Source organism: Pan troglodytes, chromosome X (assembly GCF_028858775.2).
Source record: "Pan troglodytes isolate AG18354 chromosome X, NHGRI_mPanTro3-v2.0_pri, whole genome shotgun sequence".
Classification (NCBI taxonomy): Eukaryota; Metazoa; Chordata; class Mammalia; order Primates; family Hominidae; genus Pan; species Pan troglodytes.
In genome coordinates, this window is record NC_072421.2 from 4,188,616 (window position 1) to 4,205,962 (window position 17,347).

A 17,347-nucleotide genomic window follows, 5' to 3' on the forward strand; every position below is an offset into this window, starting at 1 on the left:
ATAATCCCAGCACTTTGAGAAGCCAAGGTGGGCAGATTACTTGAGGCCAGGAGTTCAAGACCAGCCTGGCCAACATGGTGAAACCCCATCTCTACTAAAAATACAAAATTATCCAGGCATGGTGATGCCTGCCTATAGTCCAAGCTACTCCGGAGGCTGAGGCAGGAGAAATGTTTGAACCCAGGAGGCGGAGGTTGCAGTGAGCCAAGAATGCGCCACTGCACTTTACACTCCAACCTGGGCGACAGAGTGAGACTCTCTCTTAAAAAAAAAAAAAAAAAAAGGTGCAAGAGCTGGGTTTGTACTTGTAACTGAGACTGGATGGTTTGCAAAGCTTATGTATGTTCTCTTTGGCTCTTTACACCCCCACCCCCACCCCCCCAGAAAAACATTTCTTGCCCCCTGGAAACCAGTGTAAAGACAGAAATACACTTCCTCCCCTGCATGCCATTTTCCTTTAAAGGTGCCTGCTTTGTGCTCCAAAAGCAAAGGGGTGGCCTCAAGCAGGAAGCCTGTACTTCTTCCCCTAAGAAAGCTCTGGAATAAAAAATCACTTTCTTTACACTAGACCACGCTCTTGCTAATTGCACTCTGCAAACGGCGAGCGGCTGAACCTGCATTTTGGTTACAGAAGAATCTGCTAAATAAAGTCAGGGCAAGATAACAAGGACTGCAGCAGAAGCTGGAAGACTCATGGGCTGGAAAGGAGCTGAGTATCAGTAACCCCAGAGAGGGGGCCTTGTCTGGGCCGTACTCCATTGGCGCTCTACTGCTGGGTAGAATGTCACTTCGGGCTTTCAGTAATTCAGACCTGTAGCACAAATGCGGGCCACATCCACCCTTCCTGCCAAGTGCTGCCCTGGTGTGTGGAGCCTGTCTGTAGACAGGCAGAAAGAAGCAACACCCTCGGAGGGAAAAAATATAGAGATGCTTTGCAAAAGACCCTTCCCTCCCACCACTCAGATCAATGAAAGAAGAAACCCTTATTTTTTAAGTTGAATGTAAAGAGAACAAAAAACAAGTTCCACAGAATCTGGTAATATACATGTTTATCCACTCTCAAGTTCTTTGCACAATGTATCAAGCATGTGCAAAGCCTATTTTATACCCAGCACATCTTGCCTGAGTCCGCACTGTTTGCAGTGGTGTGGGCACGTATCTTGGCTTCAGCTCCTCAGCTTCCTGCTTGCAGGAACCCACCCAAAATGTTGTTACTGTTATCTTTCCTTCCCTTCTCCACCACACCTCCATACCCCACCTCTTTCCAGACAACAGATTTTTCCACACTAATCTGTAAGCCCTTGGGATAACAACAAACTGGCTGCCATCCAAATTTCAAATTCTGTCGGCCATCCATGAAATAAAAGTACCACAGGTCAGGCATGGTAGTTCACACCTGTAATCCTAGTACTTTGGGAGGTTGAGGCAGGAGGATTGCTTAAGGCTAGGAGTTTCAGACCAGCTTGGACAACATAGCAAGACCACTCCTTTACAAAAAAAAAAAAAAAAAAAAAAAAAGCCAGGTGTGCTGAAGTGCGCTTGTAGTCTCAGCTAGTCGGGAGGCTGAGATGGAAGGATCACTTGAGCCCAGGAGGTCAACACTGCAGGGAGCATGATAGTGTCACTGTACCCCAGCCTGGGCAACAGAGCAAGACACTATCTCAAAAAAAAAAAAAATTACTGCAGGATCTAGCAGATATAAGTCAGGAAACCAGGAAAGAAGACAAGGAGAGAAATTGAGTTCTCCTCCCATGGAAGCATGTGGAAGGGACTTACTCTCGATCTGCAGGTTAGAGCTAAGTATGGAACAGGGACCACCTTGTGGTCCTGTTAAGTGCTTCTCACTCATTAGAATTAAGTCTACAAATGGAAAGTACAATGCGCACTATTTTAGAAACACGCTCTCCCCTGCCCTGCCCAGCAGTTGAATCAACTCCAAGTACACCCTGGCTGCTTCAATGCACAACACTTCTGTCATTCTGCAAGACGAGCGACTTACTGGCCTGCTAGTTTTGTATTTCCACCTTTCTAGCCCATCCAAAGTGGCCTGAAAGTAGCTAAAAGCCTAGATCTTAGCTGATATGAAGCCCAGGTAGAGGCCACAGGTCATGCTACAGGCATTAGCTGCAACTTCTCCACTTACCTTTTGAAAGATGAGGCTCTTTTTGGCTCCGTGTTAGGGTAAGGACACACACCTAAGGTTGTATAAGTATCCAGGTTCTAACTGCCTCAGGAGGACTCCTGCCCTGTTAGAGTCACTCCTTCCTGCAAAAAGCCCCAATGCCTAGCTGAATGTACAGAGAGACATACGCTGCTATGGAGAGATGCTGACTGCGTGAATGAATATGAGATGAGACAGCCTGAGTGTTATGTCGAGACCACTGGTCTGGGCAGTGAATTATCCACTTCCCTGCTCCTATCTCCTTTTGCTCACCTGGCTTTTGGGTAGAAGGAAGGTGACACCTGCTGTTCTCAGTTTTCTCACTGTTCTTAGTTTCACTATGGCCGGGGGGAGGGGAGGGAGGAGGCCATGTTAACGAAGGAGAAACAGAGCTAAGGATAGGATTATCTATAAAGTATAGATATCCAATGACTCCTGTGTTCTTAATGCCCACGCCTTCCACCACACCTGCACTGGCTGAACGGTGCACCCCCTAAAGTCCTAAACCCCAGTATTTGTGAGTGGGACCTTATGTGCAAACACGATCTTTGTAGCTGCAATCAAGTTAAGATGAGACCATCCTGGCTTAGGATGGGGAATAATTGCTTAACAGATACAAGTTCTCTTTTGGGATCGTGAAAATGTTCTGGAACTAGACAGAGGTGATGGTTGCACGACATGGTAAATGCAATAAATGCCACTCAATTGTGCACGGCAAGATGGTTCAAACGGGCTGGGTACAGTGGCTCATGCCTATAATCTCAACGCTTTGGGAGGCCAAGGTGGGAGGATCACTTGAGCCTCAGAGTTCCAGACCAGCCAAGGCAACATAGCAAGACCCTGTCTGTACAAAAATATTTCAAAGTTAGCCAGTCATGGTGGCTCACACCTCTAGTCTCAAGTACTCAGGAGGCTGAGGGAGGAGGATTGCTTCAGCCCAGGCGTTGGAAGCTGCAGTGAGCCATGATCCTACCACTGCACTCCAGCCTGGCTGACAGAGGAAGACCCTATTCTGAAACAGAAAAAATGTTAATACAGATGGTTACGATGGTACATTTTAAGTGTATTTTACCACAATAAAAAGAGAAAAAGAGGCCAGGCACGGTGGTTCATGCCTATAATCCCAACACTTTGGGAGGCCGAGGCAAGTGGATCACGAAGTCAGGAATTGAAGAGCAGCCTGGCCAAGATGGTGAAACCCTGTCTCTACTAAAAACTACAAAAATCAGCTGGGCGCGGTGGCAGGCACCTGTAATCCCAGCTACTCAGGAGGCTGAGGCAGGAGAATCACTTGAACCTGGGTGGCAGAGGTTGCAGTGAGCCGAGATCGCACCACTGCACTCCAGCCTGGGCAACAGAGTGAGACTCCGTCTCAAAATAAATAAATAAATAAATAAAAGAGAGAGACAGAGAGAAACGGATGACATCTCCAAGCTGAGTTTCGGTCCAGTCCCTCTTACGTCCTAGCAGGTGGCGTCACCAGCCTCACTTTCTGTCTCTCCTCACGGCTTTATGACATGGTGAGCGTGTCACTCAGCTAACAGGGGCATGGTGGGGCTCAGGAGGAAGGACAGCTGATGACAGCTTTTACACTTGATTACAGATACAAATGCATTTTTTCCCTTTTTATCAGAAAAGTATGAGCCAGTGTTTTGTCTGGGTTTGGTAATGCAGGAAATAGATGTTCGCTCAGTACTCATGGTGAAAATACTACATTGCCTTTTCTTATAGGATCTTGGGTTGCAATAAAGCAGCAGGGTGTGGGGTTTTTCATAAAAAGGAAAGATTTTGTCATCTTTTTTTTATGGGGACACAATCACAGTTCCTAGAACTGTCTGATGGGGACAAACAGTTGAGAATTTCAGGCCCGTGAAGGGAGAAGGTGTGTGTCTGCGAGCATGGGACAGCTTCCGATGGCCAGCCCAGGCCCTGGGAGGGGTTTCCTCGGTGACAATGGCTCCTAGGCACCACTGATCAGCAGGGAGAAGGGTGCCTGTCACCAACCTCGGCACAGTAATACCCACGTCCTAGTATGAACTACAGCAAAATTAAAAGGGGCTCAAGGGAAAGTAACAACACCGACTGCAAACAGACTCGACATCTCAGGCCCTCCTTGACTTCCGTTAAATACTCAAAGAAAGAAGCTAGGGGAAAAGTTCTAAAGTAACTAGAAAGACTTTTCTGGTGTTACGAAATATATATAAAACCATTATGTATTTATACATGTATATGTTTAAATTTGAACTTATAATCTAAACACTAAATGTGTAACACATACTAATATATAAATTTAAATTTTAAAAATAAATATATATTTATAAAATTATATATAAAACTATGGATAATAATGTATAATTATAGCTACATATAACTTTCTAAACATATTTATACCATAATTTATGAGCACATATAATTATTTGGTAGCCATGTTTATAAAATTAAATATGTAATATTAAATATAAAATTGTATCCATTTATTATATATTTAATTGTATTAAATTATTTTTAAATATAATTATGTTTAACTAAAAATTACATATTTAATATATAATTATAATTAGAATATATTAGTATATTAATATATACATACATTGTTATATTAGTAATTAACACATTACATTAATATCTTTATGTATTAAATTTATATATGAATATACTAAAATATTTAATATATTAAAGAGATAAATATATTTAAATATATAAATTTAATGTAGGATATATTATTTATGTGTAACTATTACAATTATATAGTTATTTATAATTATATACATAATTATGATTTTATATGTATGATTTTCTAATGTGGTAAAATACACACAGCATAGAATTTTCCATTTTAAGCATTTTTAATTGTATAGTTCGGTGGTGGGAAGTCCATTGACCTTGGTGTTCAACCCTCCCCACCGTCCACTGCTGGAACTTCTTCATCATTCCAAACAGAAACTCCATCCTCATTAAACAGCATCTCCCCCTTCCCTGCACCTCCCCGGCCCCTGGCACCCACCATTCTACTTTCTGTCCTTATGATTTGGAAGAATCTAGGGCCCTCCTACAAGTAGAATCACACAATATGAGACCTTTTTGGTCTGGCTTATTTCATCCAATATCACGTTTTCAAGGTTTATCAACGTGTAGAATGTGTCAGAATTATATTCCTTTTCATGGCCAAATAATATTCCACTGCACAGAGAGAGCTCCTGGCCAATTTTAACCAGTTCACAAAGCAAATGGCCTGGCTCAGGGGTGGGCAAATATTTTCTGTAAAGAGCCAGACGGCAAATATTTTAGGCCTTGTGAATCACATGGTCTCTGTTACAAATATCCAGCTCTGCTACGGTAGCTCAAAAGCCCCCAAGATGTGACTGTGTTCCAATAAAACTTTATTAACAGACACATAGGGGGCTGGATTTAACCTATGCAAGGCTAATTTTTTTGTTTTTGATGTTTTGTAGAGATGAGGTCTTGCTATGTTACCCAGGCTGGGTTTTTTTTTTTTTTAAATAGTTGTCAGATGTGATAATGGCACTGAAGTTCTTTTTTAAAGGGAGTTATCTGTTAAAGATAGGATAAAGTGCACCTGCTTTAAAATAACTCAAGAAACAAATGGGCAAAGAGAAAAAAAACAAAGTGACAAAGCTTTGATAACAATCGAAGTTGGGTGATGGGGCCATAAGGTTTCAATGTGAATTACTCTCTCTACTCGTGTGTGTGTGTGTGTGTGTGTGTGTGTGTGTGTGTGTGTGTGAAAGGGGTAAGTAGTAATTTTGAAAGACTAGGTTCAATGTTATCCCTATAAGGCTAGAAATAAAAATCCAGAGGACAGTAATCAATGTAACATCTGGATTTAAAATGCTACAACAGAGGAACTAGGAAAGAGCTGTTGCACCTGGCATGGTGGCTCACGGCTACCATCCTGGCACTTTGGGAGGCCGAGGTGGGAGGATTGCTTGAGGCCAGGAGTTCAAGACTATCCTGGCCAACATAGTGGGACCCTGTCTCAAAAGAAACACAAAAAAACAAAAACAAACAAAAAGCTGTCGCAGAGAAATAAAAAACACCAAAAACAAACAAAAAAGAGCTGTTGCAGAGAAAGAAAACCATCTGTTATGGTTTAAAGACAGATGTATAAAGGTTGAGCATCTTTAATCCAAATCTGAAATCCCAAATGCTCCAAAAGTCAATACTTTTCCAGCACCGACATGAGGCTCACAGCACAAAGGAAATGCTCACTGGAGCATCTTGGATTTCAGATTTTCAAATTAGGGATGCTCACAGGTAAGTGTAATTCAAATATTCCACAATCTGAAAAAAATCTAAAATCCAAAACAATTCTGGTCTGAAGTATTTCAGGTAAGGGATGCTTGTGTTATGCATTTGAATTATAAAATCAAATTAAACACATCAGTATTTTATTTTGACCATTTCATAAAACCAGAAATAATTCTAGTTTGCCACCAAATCTTTTGGGGAGCTATCTAGATAACATAAAGTGTGTGTGCAAAATATTTAAAATACAAACGTAATATTGCTGTTAGAAAACAAGAGCCTGGTGAACGCAAGTCACAAAAGAACACCATCTGAACATACTGACAACCTAGGAAAGTCAGAAATCAAGTCACCAAGAGCAGTGGTTTAAAATAAGTAGGGTACAAGTCATTCAGTTAACAGGGTTGCTAGGGGAGGGGAGGGGAGAGGAGGGTTAGAGGAGGGGAGGGGAGGGGAGGGTAGAGGAGGGGAGGGAAGGGGAAGGAATGGGAGGGGAGGGAAGGGGAAGAATGGGAGGGGAGGGAAGGGGAAGGAATGGGAGGGGAGGGGAGGAAGGAAGGGAGGGAGGGAGGGGAGGGAGAGGAAAGGAGGAAGGAAGGGAGGGAGGGAGGGAGGGAGGAAGGAAGGAAGGGAGGGAGAGGCTGAGTACCGTAGCTCCCGCCTGTAATCCCAAAACTTTGGGGGGCCAAGGTTGGAGGACTGCGTCAGTTTAGGAGTTAAAGACCAGCCCTTGCAACATAGTGAAACCCCGTCTCTACAAAAAATCCAAAAATTAGCCAGGCAGGGTGTGCAAGCCTGTAGTCACAGCTACTTGGGAGGCTGAGAGACAGGAGGATTGCTTGAGCCTGGGAGTTCGAGGCTGCGGTGAGCCATGGTTGCACTACTGCACTCCAGCCTGGGTGACAGAGTGAGACCCTGTCTCAAAAAAGAAACAAAAAACAAAGAAAGAAATTCATGTAGTGAGTAGATTACATTACAACATGCTTAAGTATGTTTTTACCCCATGCTATAAGAGAAAAATGGCAGGGCGTGGTGGCTCACGCCTGTAATCCCAGCACTTTGGGAGGCCGAGGCGGGCGGATCACGAGGTCAGGAGATCGAGACCATCCTGGCTAACACGGTGAAACCCCGTCTCTACTAAAAACACAAAAAATTAGCCGGGCGTGGTGGCAGGCGTCTGTAGTCCCAGCTACTCGGGAGGCTGAGGCAGGAGAATGGCATGAACCTGGGAGGCAGAGCTTGCAGTGAGCCGAGATTGCACCACTGCACTCCAGCCTGGGCGACAGAGTGAGACTCCTCTCCAAAAAAAAAAAAAAAAAAAAAAAAAGAGAAAAATGAGAAACAGACTTCTTTCTGGGATATGTTCAAAAATGTTATTCAAGGCCAGGCATGGTGGCTCACGCCTGTAATCCCAATGCTTTGGAAGGTCGAGGCAGGTGGATCACTTGAGGCCAGCTGTTCAAGACCAGCCTAGGCAACATGGTGAAACCAGGTCTCTACTAAAAATACAAAAATTAGCCAGGTGTGGTGGTACATGCCTGTAATCCCAGCTACTTGGGAGGCTGAAATGGGAGGATCGCTTGAGCCCAGGAGGCCAAGGTTGCAGTGAGCCAAGATCCCACCACTGCACTCCAGCCTGAGTGACAAAGTAAGACCCTGTCTTAAAAAAAAAAAAAAAAAAAAAAAAAAAGGTTATTCAAGATGAGGCCTCCCTGTTTAGTTCCATCTATTCTGTAGTGGCCCACGATACAGTGGTGAATTTCAGTTTTATTCAAAAGGCACATGTACTGTTTGAATGCTGAATCAGAGGCAGGGCCATGTATCTGCCCCCATGAACACAACTTCCCTGGGGCCGGGCCAGCAGAGAGATGCTTCGTTACAATGACGGTCAAAAAAAAAGGAGAAAAAAGCCCCCACAAAAAAAAAGTTTCCAGAAGCTACATTACCCATACAGAGGAAGATGCAGTTCTTTGCAAAAGCAATCTATCAAGATGGTAATGAGGCATTTTCTAAGATTTTCACATGTTCATTAAGTAAAATAATTGCTGCATGTTATATACTAAACCATCTTCGTCCATTTAAATAGACATCATGAATTAACTGGACAGTAACATGGTTTGTCAAACTTATAAACAAGTGAATATATGAAATATCTTATCTCTGTTTTCTTTGAATTAGACTTGCAAATAAAATGACTTTAAAAGAATTTACTAATATACCGTGTGCTGCCAAGAGAGGGCAGCACAGATGCTATAAATCAATATTTTAAAAAATCCTGCATCTTTCCTACTCCATGTAAAATGCACCTAATTTCCATGTGCCTTATTTTTGGAAATGTAGTACAAGAAATACTATAGGGGAAAATCAGATTGAATGTAAACGCATCATAAAATTTTCCTAGGAGAGCCCTTTTCTAAAAGCTGCCAGAGAAGAGAGTCATTTAGTGTAAAACTGCCCCCACATCAAGTTTCTCAAAACGCAGATGGTTTTACAATGTTAGGAGTATAATTAGTGTAATTATCTCCTTACCCAACCCCACCACATCAAAGAATATGGAAATATAAGATGTATTTTCTAGGCTTGTCTGACCAAGACAGAAGCCGATAGCCATGTGCAATCCTGGGTATTTGAAATGTAGCTTGTCTACCAAGGAACTCATGTCATTATCTAATTCTACTTTCATTAATTTAATCTGATTGAAAAACTGACAGTATAGTTACCAAAAATCTTTCTGAGTATTTTTCAGCAGCTTGGGCATGTGAATTTACTTTTTATGACTGTTGATTTTATGAATGTAAATTAAAGATCCATTGGGAGCTAAGCTATGAGGACGCTGAGGCATAAGAACCATACAACGGACTTCAAGGACTTGGGGGAAAGGGTGGGAGGTGGGTGAGAGATAAAAGACTACATACTGGGGCCGGGTGCGGTGGCTCACACCTGTAATCCTAGCACTTTGGGATGCCAAGGCGGGCGGATCACAAGGTCAGGAGATTGAGACCATCCTGGCTAACACAGTGAAACCCCGTCTCTACTAAAAATACAAAAAATTAGCCGGGCGTGGTGGCGGGCGCCCGTAGTCCCAGCTACTTGGGGGGCTGAGGCAGGAGAATGGCGTGAACTCGGGAGGTGGAGCTTGCAGTGAGCTGAGATTGTGCCACTATACTCCAGCCTGGGCGACAGAGCCAGACTCCATCTCAAAAAAAAAAAGCCAGGCCTGGTGGCGGGCACCTGTAATCCCAGCTACTTGGGAGGCTGAGGCAGAAGAATCACTTGAATCTGGGAGGCGGAGGTTGCAGTGAGCCGAGATTGTGCCACTGCACTCCAGCCTGGACGACAGAGCGAGACTTCGTCTCAAAAAAAAACAAAAAAACAAACAAAAAAGGATAACTGTTTTCTCCTCAATGGAGTATGTGTGTGTACGGAAACATATCTATATATAACTGTTCCAGGCTGAAATGTATCCCTTAAACCTTATATGCTGCAGTCCTAACCCCCAGAACTTCAGAATGTGACTATATGGGAAAGAGCATCTTTAAAGAGGTCATTAAGGTAAAACGAGGTCACTAGGGTGGGTCCTGATCCAAGAGGACTGGTGTCCTCATAAGAAGAGGAGATGAGGATACAGACATGCACAGAGGGACAATCCTGTGAGGACACAGGGAGGAGACAGCGTCTCCAAGCCAAGGAGAGAGGCTTCAGGAGGAACCAGCCCTGCCCACACCTGGATCTCAGACCTTAGCCTCCATGACAGTGAGAGGAAAAGGTCTATTCTTTAAAATGCCCAGTGTGTGGTCTTTTGTCACGACAGACTGGTTAAATGAATCCAATCATGGAAAAAAAAATACATATACATGTATTATAAGCTGAATGTGTGTGCCCACCCCCCCCAAAATTCCTATGTTGAAATCATCATCCCCAAAGTGATAGGATTAGGAGGTGGGGCCTTTGGGAGGTGATAAGGTCACGAAGGTGGAGTCTCATGAATGGGATGAGTGCCCTTACAAAAGGGGCCCCAGAGAGCCCCCTCGCCCCTTCCACCATGTGAGGACACAGTGAGAAGGCGCCGTCTACGAACCAGGAAGCTGGTTCCCTCCAGGTACAGAATCTGTCGCACCTCGATCTCGGACTTCCAGCCTCCAGAGCTGTGAGCCATGAATGTCTGCTGTTGAGGCTGCCCAGTCTATGAATGGGTGTTAGTGCAGCCCGCACTGGCTGAGACAACATGTGATGGTTCGTTTCATGTGTTGATGGGCCGTGGGGTGCCCAGATGTTTGTTCAAACATTGTTTTGGGGTATGTCTGTGAGTGTGTTTCCAGAAAAGAAACACATATATCATACATGTGATATAGTATGATATAGGTATACTATATATCTTATATACTACGTAATATATATAATATATCTTATATACTATGTAATATATGATATATATTATATACTATGTAATATATATATTATATACTATGTAATATATAATATATATTATATACTATGTAATATATATAATATATATTATATACTATGTAATATATATAATATATATTATATACTATGTAATATATATAATATATACTATGTAATATATATATTATATATTATATACTATATAGTATATATAGTATATATACTATATACTATAATATATATTATATACTATATACTATATAGTATATATAGTATATATACTATATACTATAATATATATTATATACTAAGTAATATATATAATATATATAATATACTATGTTATATATATTATATATAGTATATACTATGTAATATATATATTATATAGTATATACTATGTAATATATATATTATATATAGTATATACTATGTAATATATATATTATATATAGTATATACTATGTAATATATATATTATATAGTATATACTATGTAATATATATATTATATACTATGTAATATATATTATATACTATGTAATATATATTATATATTATATACTATATAATATATATTATATACTATGTAATATATATTATATATTATATAGTATAATATGCTATATAATACATATTATATGTAGTATGTGTAATATATAATACATATAATATATACTATATAGATTATAGTGATATGTATGATATAGTATCATATAGGTATGCTATATATTATATATTATAATATATAGCATACCTATATGATACTATATCATAGTCATAGTATACTATATAATATATAGTATAATATATACTATACATATATAATACTATATCATATGTACATAAAATATACTATATGTTATATACAATAATATAGTATTATATGTATTTCTATTTAATATACATATATAGTGGAAATATATATATACATAATAGAAATATAGATAACAGAAAAAAATAAGTGCACGTGTGTGTGAGCAGGTGTGTATGGAATATTCAATTTGGTTTTTTTTTTTTTTTTTTTGGTTTTTTTTGAGATAGGATCTTGCTCTTTCACCCAGGCTGGAGTGCAGTGGTATAATCACAGCTCACTGCAGCCTCAACTTCCGGGGCTCAAATAATCCTCCAACCTCAGCCTCCCAAGTAGCTGGGACTACAGGGATCCACCACCATAATCAACTTTTTTTTAAATATATATATTTCTGTAGAGACGGGGTCTCACTAGGTTGTCCACAGTGGTCTCAAACTCCTGGGCTCAAATGATTCTCCCACCTCGGCGTCCCAAAGTGCTGGGATTACAGGTGTGAGCCACAGCACCTGGCATTTAATTTTAAGAGATATTGTATCCTATTCGATGCAGATCTATTTTATAGTCAGGGCAATTCAAACTTGGATATGACTCATTTCCTCATCATTTCGGATCAATAGCGGATATGTGGTGTTCTGATTTCCTCCACGGTGCCAGTGAAGGAGACTGACTTCCTGCCCACTGGCTCTTTGCCAGCAATCGCAGCCCACCTAAAACGAGCTGTGGGTCAAGCTGGCTCTCTCATCCCTGGTTGCAAGTGTCTCCCACACATGAGAGTTAAACTCTGGTTCCCAATCTTTCCCTGCCTGACCTGCCACAACTACCACCACCTTTCTCATTGCCAAGCAGTGTAGATTCCATCGGAGTTCACGTTCCTCTTACCTGTCTACCAGCTTCTTGGCGAACCCAAAGTCCGTGAGCTTGATGTGGCCATCCCTATCCAGCAGGATGTTCTCCGGCTTCAAATCCCTGTAGACGATCTCCTTGGAGTGCAGGTACTCGATGGCACAGATGATCTCCGCAGAGTAGAAGAGCCCCGTGGTGCTGGAGAAGCGCCCCCGGTTGCGCAGGTAGCTGAAGAGCTCGCCACCCGGCACGTACTCCATGAGCATGTAGAGGAAGCGCTCGTCATGCCACGTCCAGAACCTGCGGGGACAGACAGCACATGCTCAGGGCCCCGCCAAGGCAGGGCAGGGGGTACGCCGTCAGCTAGGTGTTGGGGTACAGATGCAGCTAGATGCCAAAATGTGTGTACAGACAGACAGTAATAGCTGGGGACAGATGTCGGGACATGGAGCACACAGATATCAGCACATGGGTAAAGACGGATGTTAATATATGGGTACAGATAGGTGTTCGAATGCACGTACACACAGATGTTACGATGTGCTTAGAGACAGATGTTAGGATATGGGTGTACATCGGGGCTGATACATGGGTGTCAACAGTGTTACCATATGGTATTAAATATGGATATAGATATATGTTAGCATATAGGTATAGAAAGATGTTAATATGTAGTTATAGATAGATGTTAGGATATGGGTGTAGACAGATATTACAATATGGATATAGATAAGTGTTGGAATACAGGTGTAGACAGATGTTAATATGTAGGTATAGAGAGATGTTAGGATATGGGTGTAGATGGATGTAGACAGGTATTAATATATGGGTGTAGATGGATGCAGACAGGTGTTAGTATATGGGTGCAGATGGATGTTAGATTATGGGTGTAGACAGGTGTTAATGTATGGGCATAGACAAATAAAATACAGATAGATAAATGTTGGAATATAGGTGTAGACAGATGTTAATATGTAGGTATAGATGTTAGGATATGGATGTAGGCAGACGTTAGAATATGGATAGAGATCAATGTTACAATATAGGTGAAGACAGATGATATCTATACGTATAGATGTTACAATGTGGGTGTAGATGGATGTCAGGATACGGGTGTAGACAGAGGTTAACATATGGACATAGATGTTAGAATATGGGTGTAGAGAGATGTTAACATATAGGAAGAGACAGATGTTACAATATGGGTGTAGATGGATAGTAGGATATGGGTGTAGAGAGATGTTAATATACACGTAAAGACAGATGTTAGAATATGAACGTAGATAGATATTAACAGAGGTATAGAGAGATGTTAGGATATGGGTATAGACGTGTAGACCAGTGTTGCTCGGTGGGTGCAGACAGATATTAGGATATGGGTGGAGGTAGATGTTAATATGTAGGTGTAGATGCTAATATATGTGATAGACAGATGCTAAGGTGTGCATACAGACAGATGTTAGGATATGCGTGTGTGTAGATGTGACTCTACAGGTATAGACAGGTGCTGAGGTCTGCATATAGAAAGGTGTAATTCATCAGTATAGGTAGATGCTAAGACATGTGTAGATGTTAAGAGGTGTATAATCAGATACTGGGATAAGCATATAGATGGACATTAAAGTACAAGTTCCACAGATGTTACATAGATGTTGTCTTAGTCCATTCTGGCTGCTATCACAAAAATACCATATACTAGGGGGTCTTACAAATAAGAAAAATGTATTACCCTCAGTTCTGGAGGCTGGAAGTCCGAGGTCGGGGCGCCTGCTGATGAACTGCATGGTAAGGGCCCATTCCTGAGGGAAGGGCCCTTCTCGCTGTCCTCCCATGGACCAAGGGGAAACGGGCTCCCTCAGGCCCCTTCACCGAGGGCACTGGTCCTGTTCAGCGGCTTCACCCTCACGATCTAATCACTTCCCCCAAAGCTCCACCTTTTAATTCCATAGCTTTGGGGGTTACTGTCTCAATATATGAATTTGGAAAGGACGTATTCAGACAACAGCAGATGTTAAGATATGTGTATCCTGGCACATGGGTAAAAGGTCTCATTGTCTTGGGATGAATGAATAGTAAATATCATGGTCTCATAATAAACCAGCCAACAGTATGCTATGGGCTGAACTGTGTCCTCCCAATATCCACATGTTGAAGTCCAAACCCTCAGGACCTCAGAATGTGACTGTATTTGGAGACAGGGCATGTAAACAGGTGATTACGGTAAAATGTGGTCACTAGAATGGGCCCTATTCCAACGGGACTGGAGTCCTAAGAAGAGGAGATGAGGACACAGACACACACAGAGGGACGACCACGTGAGGATACAGGGAGAAGACAGCGTCTGCAAGCCAAGGAGAGAGGGCTCAGGAGGCACCAGCCCTGTTAAGACGTTCTTCTCAAAATTCTAGCCTCAAAAATTATAAAACAATAAATCAGTGTTGTTTAATCCACACCATCTATGCTACTTTGTTATGGCAGCACTAACTAACTAACCTACAACACACACGTCTTCAGAGATCACACCTGATTCAGTAACCTGGAACTATCATTAAGCCTGAGAATTAACAATAAACTAGCAGACTGCATCCCAAACCTGCTAGGAAAAGGTAGCCCTTTTAAAAAGCCCCAAATGAAGTATTTCGAAGCACTTGCTTGTGGGAGATTGCCTGAGGTGCTTCTCCTTACAAAGGTGTTGATTAATGGAAGAAAACGCAGCAATGAGAGATTGAGGAAGGTGGGGGTAGGGATGAAAGAAGGAACAGAAGATACTGAGGTGCGTCTGTGCATTCAACATCTCAGCACAAGTTACAAATACAGTTTGGAGAGATACGCACTGATAAGGAAAGAACATTTTCACCTAAAGATGGGACGGGTGGGGTATGAGGCAAGATTTGGAACTAAGGGCTTTGGGATTTTTGTTTGTTTGTTTTTCAGACAGAGTTTTGCTCTTGTTGCCCAGGCTGGAGTGCAACGGTGCAATCTCGGCTCACTGCAACCTCCGCCTCCTGGGTGCAAGCGATTCTCCTGCCTCAGCCTCCCAAGTAGTTGGGATTATAGGCGCCCACCACCACGCCCAGCTAATTTTTGTATTTTTAGTAGAGATGGGGCTTCACCATGTTGGCCAGGCCGGTCTCGAACTCCTGACCTCAGGCGATCCACCCGCCTCGGCCTCCAGAAATGCTGGGATTACAGGCATGAGCCACCGTGCCCGGTCTGTTTGTTTTTGAAACAGGTTCTTATTCTGTCTGCCAGGCTGGAGTGCAGTGGTGCAGGTAAGGCTCATGCAGCCTCAACTTCCCGGGCTCGAGGAATCGTCTCACCTCAGCCTCCCAAGTAGCTAGGACTACAGGTGCATGCCACCATGCCTGGCTAATTTTTATTACTGTTATTTGTAGAGACAGGGTCTCACTGTGTTGCCCAGGCTGGTTTTGAACTCCAGGGCTCCAGCAATCCTCCTGCCTCATCCTCCCGAAGTGCTGGGATTACAAACGTGAGCCGCTGTACCTGACCTGGGCTTTGTTTTTGGAGAGGACTCGGAAGACATCAGCATGCCCGTGTTCCCATGAGCACATGAGCCTTCACCAGTAGAAGACACCCAGTAGAATCAGGAGCATAAAGGTCTTCAACCATGACCAGGACCCATGCCAGTTTTGTCTCATCTGATCATGATGCTATCACAGATGCTCCCCTGCAAGCTCATTCAAATGAGCTGCACCCCGCTGGTGTATGAAGAAAACAAAACGAGGCCCAGGAAACATTCCCTGAGGACAGGGAAGGATGCTCAAGGTCGACCGGATGGTCTTGTCTGCTAGCACAGGCCATTCCACCAAAACAATGTAGAATGAAGGCAAGGACGTGGGAGACAGCTTGCAATGACACAGAGATTAATGCTAAGAAAAATCATAGGCTGGGCACGGCAGCTCAATGCCTGTCATTCCAGCACTTTGGGAAGCCAAGGCAGGAGGATCACTTGAGGCCAGGTATTTGAAAGCAGCATGAGCAGCACAGCAAGATCCCGTCTCTACAATAAAAGAATCAGCCAGGCATGGTGGCATCCCAGCAATTCGGGAGGCTGAGGTGGGAAGATCATTTGAGCCCAGGAATTGGAGGCTGCAGTGAGCTATGATCACAACATCACTGTACTCCAACCTGGGTGACAGAGCAAGACCTCATTTCTAAAAGGAAAAAAAAAAAAATAGACACATGCTACTGTGTCTATTTTAGATGAACATTTATTTGACTAATCACAATGTTTTTATGTATTAGCAAAAATATGGGCCTCTTATAAAAAAGGCTCTTACCTAATGCACTTTTAAATTTGCAGATTCTGCAATGATGCTGGAGGTGGGGGACTAATGACCCACACATACAGGTTGCAGGAATGCCTTCTGCTCTCCACCTTGCTGCTGGATTCCTGCCCCTCAGCAGCTGGGTGGCTGAAGGGAGCTCAGGAAGCTCAGGGTTAGACATTTTTTCTGTTTTTTTTTCCTTCAGTTACTGAAGGCTGTGCACCTGTGTCCCACCTCTCCATTCACTTCTTATAGCTCAGCAAGTTCAAAATGTGTGGTCTTGAGGCATAAAGGGAAGCAGGGAGACTATATGAGGAAGGAGAAGTATTTTGTTGGAGTGGTGTTTTTTTTTTGTTTTGTTTTTTGAGACAGTCTTGCTCTGTCACCCAGGCTTGGAGTGCAATGGCACGATCTTGGCTCACTGCAACCTCCGCCTCCCGAGTTCAAGTGATTCTCCCGACTTAGCCTCCCGAGTAGCTGGGATTACAGGCGCATGCCACCATGACCGGCTACTTTTGGTATGTAGTGGCTGTTTTCCAGAGCAATCTGCTGGAGTTCTAAAAGATCC

General features: G+C 42.5%; 1 protein-coding gene across 6 annotated transcripts in view; it reads right to left on the bottom strand.

The window, feature by feature from the left end:
* The window catches only part of PRKX (protein kinase X-linked), a 109,695-nt gene that overhangs the window by 38,736 nt on the left and 53,612 nt on the right, over positions 1 to 17,347 (bottom strand). For all 6 annotated transcript variants that reach the window (XR_010154750.1, XR_010154751.1, XR_001714057.4 and 3 more), the window contains exon 3: positions 12,527 to 12,790. Coding sequence is in view for 3 of the 6 variants with exons in the window: in XM_016943616.2 (XP_016799105.1) it covers positions 12,527 to 12,790 (264 nt within the window). In the remaining 3 variants the exon portion in view is untranslated. The remainder of the gene's footprint in view (positions 1 to 12,526; positions 12,791 to 17,347) is intronic.